This window comes from Scyliorhinus torazame, chromosome 7, assembly GCF_047496885.1.
Source record: "Scyliorhinus torazame isolate Kashiwa2021f chromosome 7, sScyTor2.1, whole genome shotgun sequence".
Lineage (NCBI taxonomy): Eukaryota > Metazoa > Chordata > Chondrichthyes > Carcharhiniformes > Scyliorhinidae > Scyliorhinus > Scyliorhinus torazame.
Window position 1 is genome coordinate 31,196,706 of NC_092713.1, and position 14,142 is coordinate 31,210,847.

The 14,142-nt window shown below is 43.0% G+C and overlaps 1 protein-coding gene across 1 annotated transcript in view; it reads left to right on the forward strand.

The window, feature by feature from the left end:
- Positions 1-14,142, forward strand: part of LOC140427243 (bromodomain-containing protein 3-like) — a 129,091-nt gene that overhangs the window by 47,196 nt on the left and 67,753 nt on the right. The window contains 3 exon segments of the mRNA XM_072512844.1: positions 5,680-6,009; positions 6,095-6,202; positions 6,294-6,425. Of these exon segments, the coding sequence (XP_072368945.1) occupies positions 5,680-6,009; positions 6,095-6,202; positions 6,294-6,425 (570 nt within the window).

The following is a 14,142-nucleotide window of genomic DNA, read 5'->3' on the forward strand; positions in this document are numbered from 1 at the left end:
CTGAAGACAGTGATTTTTTAAAAAGCCTCACCTTCCCCAAGTCAGTGGAGCTCTCCAGAATCCTGCAGATTTAGAACAGCTTCAATGTTCAAACCTGTCTGAAGTTTGTTTTTGGTATTTTCTTTCTGGTGTCCATTTATATTTACCGTGTTAATTCCCCTGCCCCGAGTTTTTCTTTGATAGTTGTGAACCTACTAATCTAATTCAAAATTGTGTATGGTTTCCGACAAGCTGTGGAAATCGAGGATGCGTATTTAAAGAGGAAATTTCAAATGGTTGCATTGGGATTTTGAATGAACTTTTTTTTAATGAAAAATGTCAAAGTATTTTGTTTGAATGAATTTATTACATGCAAATTTTCGGAAAGCTGTTTAGTTAAGCTGTCAGTGCTCTGTAGGGAGAATGAGTTATTAGGGAGAATTATGGATGACATTCTAATATAGAAGGACATTTCTTCCGTATCCTGCGTTTGCAGCTCCAGTGATACTTACAGTTGGATCCTGATGAGGTTCACCCAGTTTCTGGCAGGCGGGTAGTTGGGTTGTGGCCTCCCTGCAGTTTCTATATCTCCCGTTCCCGAGCCTTTTCCCGTTTACCAGTGTTACCAGAAAGAGGCTCCACAGCAGCAAAGGTGGCTGTATCAGAAGCTTCCCCTCCCTGCCTTTTTAAAAAAAAAAAAAAAAAAAAATGTGTTCATATCATAGGGCGCGGGCATCGCTGGCTGGGCCGGCATTTATTGCGCATCGATAATTGTCTTTGAGTGGCAGTTAAGAGTCAACCACATTGCTGTAAGGACGGTAAGGATGGCAGATTTCCTTGCTGAAAGGACATTCGTATTTTTATGACAATCGGTAATGGTTTCATGGTCATCATTAGACTTTTTAATTCCAGGTTTTTATTGAATTCAAATTTCACCACCTGCCGTGGCGGGATTCGATCAGGCCCCCAGATCGTTACCTGGGTTTCTGGTTAATAGTCCAGTGACAATACCACTGCACCACCGCCTATCCCTGCAAACTGTGAGGAGGCCGCACCCTGGGTGCCTGTCCGTCGTAAGGCTGAAACTGGCTAAACAGAGTCAGGATCAGAATAAGATCCACCAGGCAATGTCTCTCCTGCAAATGATGTAATTGGTTTTCTGTACATGCATTGGACAAGTGGATGGCCATCTTGCATTGGCAGGCGACGGCATGTATCAAAACAAATTGACCCAATTAAAAGTAACACAGGCTTCTGTTTAGCTTTCCTAGTGTCATTAGCTTATCTCAGGATAATGTTTTTTAAATTGTATTCAGACAGCACCAATTGTATTCTGCAAGACATCCCAAAATGCTCCAACGCCAATTGATAACTTTTGAAATGTGATTACTGTTAAGGAGTTAAACATGGAAGGTCATTTGTGCCCAGCAAGACCAACCAACATGAATAAGATAAATGTCCATTGGTCGTCTTCTGGTGGTGTTGGTTAAGAGACGAATGTTGACTGAAACATCGAGAGACTGTCTCTGTTCTTCACTAAGAAACCTTTGAGATCAGATGAGACCTCATTTTAACATCTTACCAAAAGGTGCACCTCCGACAACTATGTAGGAGCTTCCCAGTAATGCATTGTCACTTTGTCCTTGTGTCCTGGCCAATATTATCCATCAGCCAACACCGCAAGAACGGACTGCTGTGCGTACAATTTTAATGTGCAAATTAGCAGCTTTGTTTCACTACAACAGCGGCAAAATTTAAAAAGCTCTTCATTGGTTGTGTTACAGCCCTTTGGGATATCCTGAGGTTGTGAAAGGTGTTATATAAATGCATGTTGGGGCAGCACGGTGGCGCAGTGGTTAGCATTGCTGCCTCATGGCACCGAGGTCCCAGGTTCGACCCCGGCTCTGGGTCATTGTTGTGTGGAGTTTGCACATTCTCCCTGGTTTGCCCCCACAACCCAAAGATGTGCAAGGTAGGTGGATTGGCCACACAAAATTGCCCTTTAATTGGAAAAATGAATTGGGTACTCTAAATTTATTAAAAAATATATGAATGCATATTCTTGCCTTCTAAAAAGACATTCTTCATTTTGTAATAATTGTGTACCTCACACTTCTCAGTATTAAGTATCATCTGCACCATGATTTTCTACTAATCCCGGTGATCTTTATCCTTTCAGTTGGAGCACCTGCCCAGAATGTGCAACTTCTATCCGATCAACCTCAACCTCACACTGACCTACTCCAACTTCTATCTTCACTACTTTTTGTTTACTATTCTTTACCAAATTTACACAGGAACAGATTAAGCCAATCGGCACTTCGAGCCTGCTCCACCATTTGACTGGATTATGACTGATCAACCTCACTGACCTTTCCCTATGCTATCCCCATGTACCTTGACATCATTAGTAAATTGAAATCTATTGATCCCTTGTCTTGAACATAACCAATGATTGAGCTTTACAGCCCTCTGGAGTAGAGAATTTGAGTGAAGATATTTCTCCTCATTTCAGTCGTAAATGGCTTGCTCATTATTCTGAATATGTGTACCCCTCCACAAAGCCTGGGGAAAACATCCTTTCTGCATCCACTCTGTCTTGTCCCTTAAGAATTCTGTAACTTTCAACGAGAACACCTCTCATTCTTCTGAACTCAATCCTCAATCTCTCTTCATAGGATAGTCCTAATATCCCAGGAATTAGTTTGGTGAATGTTTGCTGCACTCCCTCTATGACAAGTCTGTCCTTCCTTGGGTAAGGGGAATAAAACTATACACAGTACTTAAGGTGTGGCCTCATCAAGGTTCGATACAATTAACGCAATATATCTTTACTTGTGTACTCAAATCCCCTTGTGATGAAGGGCAACATACCATTTGCCTTCCTAATTGTTCATTGCACCTGCATGCTAGCTTTCAGTGAAATATGAACAAGTGCACCCAGGTCTCTTTTGACATCAACACTTCCCAATCTCTCACCATTTAAGAAATAATCTGCACCTCCGTTCCCCCTACGAAAGTGAATAGTTTCTTACTAGACACACTGTATTCCATTCATCATGTTCTTGCCCATTCATTAAGCCTGTTCAAAGATTCCTTAGTCTTTTTGCATCCTCCCCGCAGCTCACATTCCCACCTTGTTTTGAATCATCAACAAACTTAGAAATATCACATTTGCTCCTCAGATCCAAATTATTGACATATATTGTGAACAGTTGGGTCAAATATACTGATCCTTGCAATACCCACTAGTCACAGCCTGCCATCCTGAAAATTACCCATTTATCCCTATTATTTTCTGTCTATTGACTAATCCTCAATCCATGACAGATTATTACCCCATCCCATGTACTCTAATTTTGTTAATTAAACTCTTGTGTGAGACCTTTTATTGGAACGGCTTCTGAAACTCCAACAAAAACCACATCACTGGTTCCCCCTCACACAAAAACAGAAAATACCAGACAATCTCAGCAGGTCTGACAGCATCTGTGGCGAGAAAAGGGAGCTAACGTTTTGAGTCTGAATGACTCTGTCAAAACCCCCTGTTCTATTCTGCTGGTAAATAGGTTCATAAATCCTTGTTGACTCTGTCCAGTCTGATCATTATTTTATGTGTCCAGTTACCACATCCTTTATAATAGATTCTAGTATTTTCCCTTCTACTGACATCAAGCTACCAGCTCTGTAGCTCCCCCTTTTCTCCCTCCTTTCTTAAACAGTGGGGTTGCATTTGCTACCTTCCAATCAACAGGGAACATTCCAGAATCTACAGAATTTTGATAGACAAATATTTAGTCTGTCAGAAAATAGAGGGATATGTGGAGCAGGCAGGAAACTGGGGTTGTGACAGTAGATCAGCCTGGGTTGTGTTGAGTCGTGGAGTAGGCTTATGGAACCACATAGTCAATCCCTGATTACTACGATCCCAGGCCAAATTCCTACAGTGGCCAGGATACAGAATAGAAACCTCAATATTTTATTTTAATTTTGCATGACTGTGAGGAAAGGAGTGATTGCACAAAGAAATAGTATATTTGAAACAAACTTTATTACTGACACAGTATTAAAATCTTTAACATCACACCTGAAAATAACTTATAATTACAAATACTACTCAATACAGTGAATACAATGCCCTTAATTGCTATCTTTATTCCCACTTAAACAAGAAAAAAACAACCATTGTGGCTCTCAATCCACCTTAAAAACCAATGGCACAGTTATTCTTTACGAATGAGATCCTTTGACACTGCTTTACAGAAAAGACTCCATTCAGACCCATGCAGAAACCTGGGCTGTGTGTCTTCAAAATCAGTTGTTTCAGCATCCCCCCCCCCCCCCCACCCCTTGTCCTCAGACAGGCCTGCACTGCTTTAAATACTGTTAATCGATTTAAACTAACTTACAGTGAAAGCAGAACTCCCTCACTTGTGCACACAGCTTCACTCAGCTCAGAAATGAATTCAAAATGTTTTCTCAACAAGCCTGATGCCTTAACTCCACCCAGCAATGATATCATCTCACCAGGCAGAAAATTAATGAACTCCCCAGGGAATCACCTCATAAAATGCATTAGCCCAACCTTTTTACGATGGTTATTTGCACATCTGGCTCCTAAAAGTTTTGTCTTTCAAACCAAGAATCTTTTAAAACATGACTCGAGCTGTCATATACACTCCAACCCAAGTTTTTAACCCTTACTTCACCAAATACTTATAATCAAAAGATCTGAAGTGCTTACATTCATCACATAATTTTGTGCAATGGTGTATCCATTTTGTCCTGCACTGTTCTTTGATCATGATAGACAAAATTGTTAGTTCTATATTTCATAGATCAGAACATTTATACGTTTTGCGTCTCCAGCTTACAAATCACTCAGTAACTTCTCAAGGACCAATGCAGCAATTCCAAAGCTCAACTGGATTACCATGCCCTCTTAAACAGTTTTTCTTTCTTTTCCTTTGTTATTTTCTTCTCCCGTAATCCCTTCTAACCTTCCTTTTATGCTTTTCTCTCTCCACTCCTCTTTCTACATTTGGGCTCTAATTCACCCCATTTTCTCCTTGGGCATTCACTTAATTTTTTTTCTCTATCACTTTTATCACCTTGGCCAAAGAAAGAAGCTTTTGGAGACAACATTCACGAGATGTGATGATGGCATCACCGCATTACTAGCTGATTAATTTGCAACAATTTTATGGTGCAACTATAGTACAATATCAATGTTGAACAGCAAACACCAGTTAGTATCGCTTTGCCAAACCTACGGTTGCATAAATTTCTGATCCGATATCTCTATATTCCGCTCCCTTGCTCTCCTCAATAAAGCAAAGATTCCCAAGGAAGTTGTTTGTACTCCCTGTTGAGAGAAAAGAGTATAAACAAAATGATCCAAATTATAATGTTTTATCGTGGGTCTTGTTGCTGTAGTTTTCAAGTGAGATATTAAGGCAATTGCTTACAAATTACACTGCTGCCAATTACAGAACATGACATTCCGTATCTTGAGCACTTGTACAAAAACAGCTGCATACACAGGTTACATTTTAATTGCATTTTTAGTGACAGGAAATTGTTTGAATACTGTGAAGCATAATTTTCATTTTGACTTGTACACAAAACCTGATTCCATTACCACTTTGGAATATTGAAAATTTGTCTTTATATGTGGTAAGCAACAGATATTTATTGAACAGGACAATTTAAATACTCATGCTAATAAGTGCACTTTATAATGCAGGGAATCAAAGAAAAATAAGCAGCAAGTACCTGTGTGTGATTCAGAAGATGACGCCAAGCCAATGTCTTATGATGAAAAGAGACAATTAAGTCTTAACATAAATAAGCTTCCTGGTGACAAATTAGGACGTGTTGTCCACATAATACAGGCAAGAGAACCCTCCTTAAGAGACTCTAATCCAGACGAAATTGAAATTGACTTTGAAACTTTAAAACCCTCTACACTAAGAAACCTGGAAACGCACGTTATGACTTGTCTAAGGAAAAAACAAAGAAAACCTTTTTGTAAGTTTGCAATTCTGTAGTACATATATTCACTCATTTAGAATGATGGGTAGTCTAATGCATTTTTGGATGCCATATTGTGTAGCTAAAAAATCTTCCGGAAAATCTAAGGAAGAAATTCAACTGGAGAAAAGGCAAGAGCTGGAAAAAAGATTACAGGATGTGAGTGGACATCTGAACTCTGGAAAGAAACAAAACAAAAACTGTATGTACTCGGTATGCTCAATCTGTAATAGTGTGCTCCTTTTGTCTTCAAATTGAGTGTTCTAACTATTTTCTTTAAACAGCTCAGAAGAATAATCCAGCTCAAGAGATGGGTCGATGTTGCCGATTAAGCGAAAGCAGCAGCAGTTCCTCAGACTCTGGAAGCAGCAGTAGTGACTCTAGTTCTTCAGATAGCAGTGACACTGAATCAGGTTAGGTATCAACCTCTGTACATAAATTAATACAGCTGAGTTAACTTCTCCAAATGCTATCTCCCACCTCTGCTGTTCAAACCATCTTTTTTACAACATTTGTAATGGAATAATTAAAGAAAACTGATCTAGTTATTAATGATAGGTCTTGGTATACTGCAATATTGGAAGGCCCGCCTTGTGAATTCATGACTTCTCCACCTTCTCAACCTTGTCTCTTGCCTGAGGTGTGGCGACCCTCAAGTTAAATTATCACCAGTCAGCTCTTAAAGGGGAGAGCAGCTTATGATCCTCTGGGACTGTGAATTTACATTTTTGGAAGCAGACGTATTCTTTGATATTTTGAATCCCTTCCTAATAAAAATTACCATTCATATATACATAGCTATATTGCTGAAGTGCCATGTGTTTCATCTAAATGTACAAAATTGACAGCAGGAAAAGACTAGTTGGTCTTTCCACCCTGACCCAGAAATTCATCTTTCTTCATTAAAGAAGTCTGGAAATGTTACTCATTTACTACAAGTGTTTTGCTTCGGGTAGTAAATATCGAACAAAAGTATCTGTAAACTTCGAAGGCAAATTGACCTGTCATGAAATTTGCAAATTATACACAGCACGTCAGTCAGCATCAGTAAAGAGGAAACATTAACTGATCACAACTTGACATTTATTTGCAGGTGCTAGCTGAAATGCTTTGTATTTCCAGCATTTGCTGCTTTTTCCAGCCAATTTTGAATTGATCTGCATTGAGTAAAACTTAGCTTGCCTGACTTGTGTTTCATATTTTTATCTACTCACTGCCTCACTGCAGCTCACCATGAGCCCTTCCATATTTAGTGTAATGTTTCAGGTGTTCTGTTTGCCTGTTTGGTGCGTAATGTGGATTGAGAGGCTGGTTACCGGGCGGCACGGTAACACAGTGGTTAGCACTGTTGCTTCACAGGGCCAGGGTCCCGGGTTTGATTCCCGTTTGGTCACTGTCTGTGCAGAGTCTGCACATTCTTCCCGTATCTGCGTGGGTTTCCTCCGGGTGCTCCGGTTTCCTCCCACCAGTCCCAAAAGACGTGCTTGTTAGGTGAATTAGACATTCTGAATTCTACCTCAGTGTACCCAAACAGGCGCCGGAATGTGGCGACTAGGGGATTGTCACAGTAACTTCATTGCAGTGTTAATGTAAGCCTACTTGTGACAATAATAAAGATTATTATTAACCATGTTTTCTGAATTTGTGTTAGTTATAAGGGATACTTTTGATTTGGCTTTTGTAGTAGAGTTTTTATATAATTGTAGCACAAGTTCTTACAGCTGTCGCTGATTAATGTCGGGTCAATATTGGGAATTAAATACATAATATACTGGAAATGCTTTATTTGTTCACTGATTGGAGAAATAATTTAAAATGGCTTCTGTAATATTTGTCATAAAATGAGTGTTTATTGTTCTGAGTTACATCGCCATATATAGACACAGCAGATTTCAGGCTAGTAGAAGGGGGTTTTGAGGGGGAAAAGGGTTTTTCACTTTGCTGCCTGGGTACAAATATGATCAGGTTGTCACGGTTTTGGCCATGGTTTCTCGGAGATGGTGAACCTAGCAAGAATTTGCAAAAGTCTTCACCTTGATCTGTTGAGTATGTTGCAATATGATGTAGTTAATCTGTTTTGTAACAGAATGTGATATTCCTTATGTCTGTCAGCATAAATCCTCACTGTGCCATTAAGACTGAACTGTCTGCTATTTGAACTTTCACCTCCTTTTCAACTGCTGGTGGAATTTGGCTGATATTCAGTGATTACATTTATTTCAAGAGTCTTGCTCGGTCGGGATGAATTCTGTATCGTTTGAATAAGCTGGCTGAAATTGGAGCTCTATCCTTCTGTTTTTACAAATGGACTGAAGTTCAAATTAAAAATCCTAACATGCCAAATGAAGTTTTGTAGTGACTGAAATATGCTTATTTTGTCTAAGGTTTGTTAAATCTTTTTGGTAATTTGTATCGGAGGCCTAACCCCTTAAAAATGGGTCCTTGTATTATTGCTACAGTGGAAGATTTGTTGATTTCAATGGAACGGTTCTACATGTTGAACAAACTTATCTTATAAGTTAGCACTGTTGCTTCACGGAGCCAGGGTCCCAGGTTCGATTTCCGGCTTGGGTCACTGTCTGTGCGGCGTCTGCACGTTCTCCCCGTGTCTGGGTGGGTTTCCTCCGGGTGCTCCGGTTTCCTCCCACAGTCCAAAGATGTGCTTATTAGGTGAATTGGACATTCTGAATTCTCCCTGTGTACCCGAACAGGCGCCGGAATGTGGCAACTTGGGGCTTTTCACAGTAACTTCATTGCAGTGTTAATGTAAGCCTACTTGTGACAATAATAAAGATTATTATTATATAAATTTATAACTTGTCACATTACATTTTGAGACCTTCAATTTTTGTGTAATGTACAGCCAATGGAAGTGGTATTTACTATGTAGGATAATGCTTTTCCATCAATTGTTTACATATAAAGGGCGGCATGGTAGCACAGTGGTTAGCACTGTTGCTTCACAGCGCCAGGGTCCCAGGTTCAATTCCCGGCTTGGGTCACTGTCTGTGTGGAGTCTGCACGTTCTCCCTGTGTCTGTGTGGGTTTCCTCCAGGTGCCCTTGTTTTCTCCCACAAGTCCCGAAAGACATGCTATTTGGTAACTTGGCTATTCTGAATTCTCTCTCCCCGTGTACCCGACCAGGCGCCGGAATGTGGCGACTAGGGACTTTTCACAGTAACTTCAGTACACTGTTAATGTAAGCCTACTTGTGGCAATAAAGATTATTATAATACTTCTTTAAACACATAAATTTAAATCATTTTATCTTGTGTTAGATCTCATATAAAAGGTGAGACATTTGAAGAAAATGTTCACTCGCAAGATAGATGCTAATTTATTTTTTGCCACAAAGTTTATGTAGCATTCCTAATTGCATTATCATTCTGCTCTCTTTAAAGTAGCAGGGAGCATTTGTACCGGTTTAGTTAGTTTTTACTCTGCTTTCTTTCATAGTATCGGAAATAAAAAAGAAAATGCAGATTTACATGCATTTATATATGCAATTTAAACATTGTGTTCCAATAATTGTTATTTGTCGTATGTCAAACTAAATAGCTGCATGTTTTAAATGTAACACTACAGAATAGTGACTCTCTACCTGTAAAATATATTGATAGCTGTTTGCTCTATATTAGAAGCTGTTTGATTTCAAAATCAAATCTACTTGGGGATCAGCAGACGGTATCTCAACAAAAGCCAATAGATATGTAATCAGGAATCAATTTTCTTTTACCGCTCAATCTTTCTCTTGTTCTTCCTTATTTTCTCACTCACACAACATCTCATCATAAAAGCTCATCATTAATTTCACCTTTTAAAAAATATTATTTCATCGAATGTGGGCGTCACTGGCCAGGCTAGCATTTGTTGACCAGCCCTGCTTGCCCTTGAACTAAATGGCTTGCGAGGTATTTTCAGAGGGCAGCTTAAAGTTAACCACATTGTTGTGGCATGGTGGCACAGTGGTTAGCACTGCTGCATTACAGCGCCAGGGACCCGGGTTCGATTCTGACTTTGGGTGACTGTCTTTGTGGAGTCTGCACGTTCTCCCCGTGTCTGTGTGGGTTTCCTCTGGGTGTTCTGGTTTCCTGCCAAAGTCCAAAGATGTGCAGGTTAAGTGGATTGGACATGCTAAATTGCCCCTTAGTGTCCAGGGATGTGCAGGTTATGTGGGGTTACAGGGGTAGGGTGGGGGAATAGGCCTTGGTAGGGTGCTCTATCAGAGGGTTGGTGCAGACTCAATGGGCTGAATTGGCACCTCCTACACTGCAGGAATTCTATGATTCTGTGTAACTGGAGTAACATGTAGCCCAGACAAAGACTTCAGAATTCCTTCCTGAAAGGATATTGATGAACCAGATGGGTTTTTATGATTTGATAGTTTTGTGGTCATCATTACTGCAACTAGGTCGGACTTCCGGTGATGGGGATGTGCTGACTAGTCGCACACCAGGTGGCTCTCCTCCACAAGTTAGGAAAATAGGCATTTTTGACCGGGTTTAGCCCATAAAATCGGGCTAAAATATCTCCTCACCCTCAACGACAAGACATAAAGTAGGAAGCAGCAGTTCAATAGGCCGCAGGGGCAGCAAGAACTGGCAAGTGGTGAGCAAGCGGGTCAGCGGACCCATGAGGCGAGGGGTCCCCGGCCACCCACGAGAGAGGGAGACTGGCAACCCGAAAAATGAGCGCTCCACCACCCCCACACCCGCCAGGCAATGGATGGAAGATGTTGCTCACCAGGGAACTGAAGGAGATGAGAGACGACATTAAGGCCGAAATAAAGGCGGCAGTCAAGGTTGAGGTGGAGGATGCGCTGGCCATCATGCAGATGGCTCGCGCCGGCACAGGAAAGAGATTGGAAGCTCAGGGGAGCACAATAAACGAGCTGGAAAAAGCATTGACGGACCTAGACAGAACACCTGCAGTCCTGGTGAATGCATAAGCTCCCAACTGGGACGACACGGAATTTGTAAAGATCATGCCGTGATCAGTAGATACGTACCAACTGATCATGGAGGGAGACTTTAACTGTGTACAGGACCCACTGATGGACAGATCAAACCCCAGAACGGGGAAAACAGCAGGCATGGCTAGAGAATTGGGAACATTTATGGAACAGATGGGGGCAGTGGACCCATGGTGGTTCATGCACCCAGGGGAGTAGGAATTTTTGTTTTTCTCACCAGTACAAGGGTCTATACCCACATCGACTTCCTTGTAGTGGCGAAATTGGTGCTTCCAGAGATAGTAAGAGCGGAATATTCCGCGATTGTAATCTCCAACCACGCCCCACATTACACAGATGTGAGGTTGAAGGCGGGCTGTGCCCAACGGCCCACGTTGAGGTTGGACATGCCTCTCCTGGCCGACGAGGTTTTCAGAAAACATCACAGGCCATAGGCAAATACGTTAATAACAACTGGAAGCGGGCAGCACGGTGGCGCAGTGGTTAGCATTGCTGCCTCACGGCGCTGAGGTCCCAGGTTCGATCCCGGCTCTGGGTCACTGTCACACAGACAGTTTGCACATTCTCCCCGTGTTTGCGTGGGCTTCGCCCCTACAGCCCAAAGATGTGCAGGGTAGGTGGATTGGCCATGCTAAATTGCCCCTTAATTGGAAAAAATGAATTGGGTACTCTAAATTTATAAAAGAAATAACAACCGAAATGGGGAAGTATCACCTTCCACGATCTGTGATTAGAGGAGAAATTATCGCCTGTAAAGCACGCAGGCACAGGGAAGAGAAGGTGGCTAGGCAACAACTGATCAACTCCATTCTGGAGATTAACAGAAGGTACTCCAAACCCCGACCGGAGAGCTTCTGGCGGAGAGGACAAAGCTACAAATGGACTTTAACAGGCGGTGACCCAAGTCCGTCAGCCACTGGGGACCTTCTACCCACACTGAGTCAAGGCTAGCTGCCTGCTGGCTCACCAGCTGAGAAACCAGACAGCCATGAGGGAAATAGCACAGGTAAAGGATAGGAGAGGCGGACTGGTAGCCGAATCAAGAAAGGTTAGCAAAGCGTTTGAGGCCTTCTACCGGGGCTGTACACCGCTGTGCCCCCCGACAGGGATTCGGGGATGAAGTGTTTCCTCGACGGACTGGATATGCCAGTCGTTGGGGAAGACAGACGGAGGGGGCTGAAAGCACCACTCGGACTAGGAGAGGTCATGGAGAGCATCAATTCCATGCAGGCAGGGAAGGCGCCGGGCCCCGATGGGTTCCCGGTGGACTTCTACAAAATATTTGTCATGGCATTGGCCCCGCATCTGCAAGAGATGTTCGCAGACTCACTGGCGAGGGGTACCCTGCCTCCAATGCTAACACAAATCACCATATTGCTGATAGCCAAAAAGGTTTAAGACCCAACAGAATGTGGATCATTGTTGCTCAATGTGGATGCAAAAATACTTGCAAAAATCCTAGCTAAGTGGCTGCAGAACTGCGTACCAGAGGTGTCGCAGAGGACCAGATGGGCTTTGTTAAGGGTAGACAGCTAACAGCGAACATCAGATGACTGTTGAACGTGATAATGACCCCATCTGGGAGAGAGAACACCAGAGGTGATCATCTCTCTGGACGCAGAGAAGACCTTTGACAGATTCAAGTAGAAGTACCTCATTGAGGTACTAGAGCAGCATGGGCTAGGGACAGGGTTCAACTCGGTGAAATTCCTGAACAATGCCCCAAGGCGATTGTGCAGTACAACACCACCAGCTCTGAATACTTCCAACTGCACAGAGGCACAAGACAGGGATGCCTGTTGTCCCCGCTCGTATTTGCCATGGCAATTGAATCATTGGCGATCGCCCTCAGAGCAGCGAAAGACTGGAAGTAATCCGAGGAGGAGACATAGAGCACAGAGTCCACTCTATGTGGATGACCTGCTCCTATACATCGTGGACCCGCAAAGCGGCATGGAAGGAATCATGAAGCTCCTGAGAGAGTTTGGAGCTTTCTCGTGCTACAAACTCAATTTGAGCAAGAGTGAAATATTCCCTGTGAACCTGAGAGGGGGAGGGGCAGAACTGGAGAGACTACCATTCAAAGTAGCCCAAAGCAAATTCTGCTACCTGGGGATCCAGATTGCCCATGACTGGACACGGAAGCACAAGTGGAACCTGATCAGTCTGGTGGAGGAAGTAAAAAGGACTTGCAGAGGTGGGACACACTCCCCTGGCGGGGAGGGTACGTGATCAAGATGAACATACTGCCCAGGTTCCTTTTCCTGTTCAGGTCCATACCGATCTACATCCCCAAGGCCTTCAACTCGATAGATAGATGATTAGCGCGTTTGTGGATGAGTGTGTATGGAAGGGGGGGGGGGGGGGGGAAGAACCCAAGGATCCCAAAAGAAAAGTCCAACAAAGAAGAAGAAACTTGGGAGGGGTGATGGTTACAGACTTTTACACAGAACTCAGACTAGTGACCCTAGAGGAACTGATCGAGAGACTCGAACAAACTAGCAGAAACAAACTCTGACACCTGCAGGTTAAGAAGTCTCTCTGCAAAGAGACGACAGCATACCCACAATACCCATGGACCCCGGGACACACAATGCTACAGGAGACACTGGATGCGGGTAATCGGTGGGGGAAGGGGGGCTGTGGAGACTTGTATGGATGACTGTTAGAAAGGACACACTGGACTTCCGGTGGCGGCCATGGAGGAGGAGTGGGTCGCACATTTGATAGCTCCCGCCTGTGACGGACATTTGGACCTTTTTCCCTAGTTTTTCCCTGGATTTTATTGGATAAATCGGTGAAGAGTGAGACAGTGAGGAGAAATCCCCCTCCAGTGTTTGGAGAATTGGACCAGAAGTGGTTGTGTGAGAAGACAAAGTCCTATAAGGAAGACGAGAGCAGAGCTGGTAACGTGGGAAAACCTGGCTGAGAGCAAGGGCTGCGGGGAGACGGCACAGTGGTCGACGGAGCAGCTTGTAAAGTTTTTCGAAGATTGTTTCGCCAAGCTGAAGAAGAACACACTGGACTTAATTGAGGCTTCGATTGAACAAGTTGTGCAGAATCAAGCGACCCACGGACGTGCGATCCACGAGGTGGAGGAAAAGGTGTCCGAGCACAAGGAATACATAACCGTGCTGGAGACCAACTGGAGATGATGA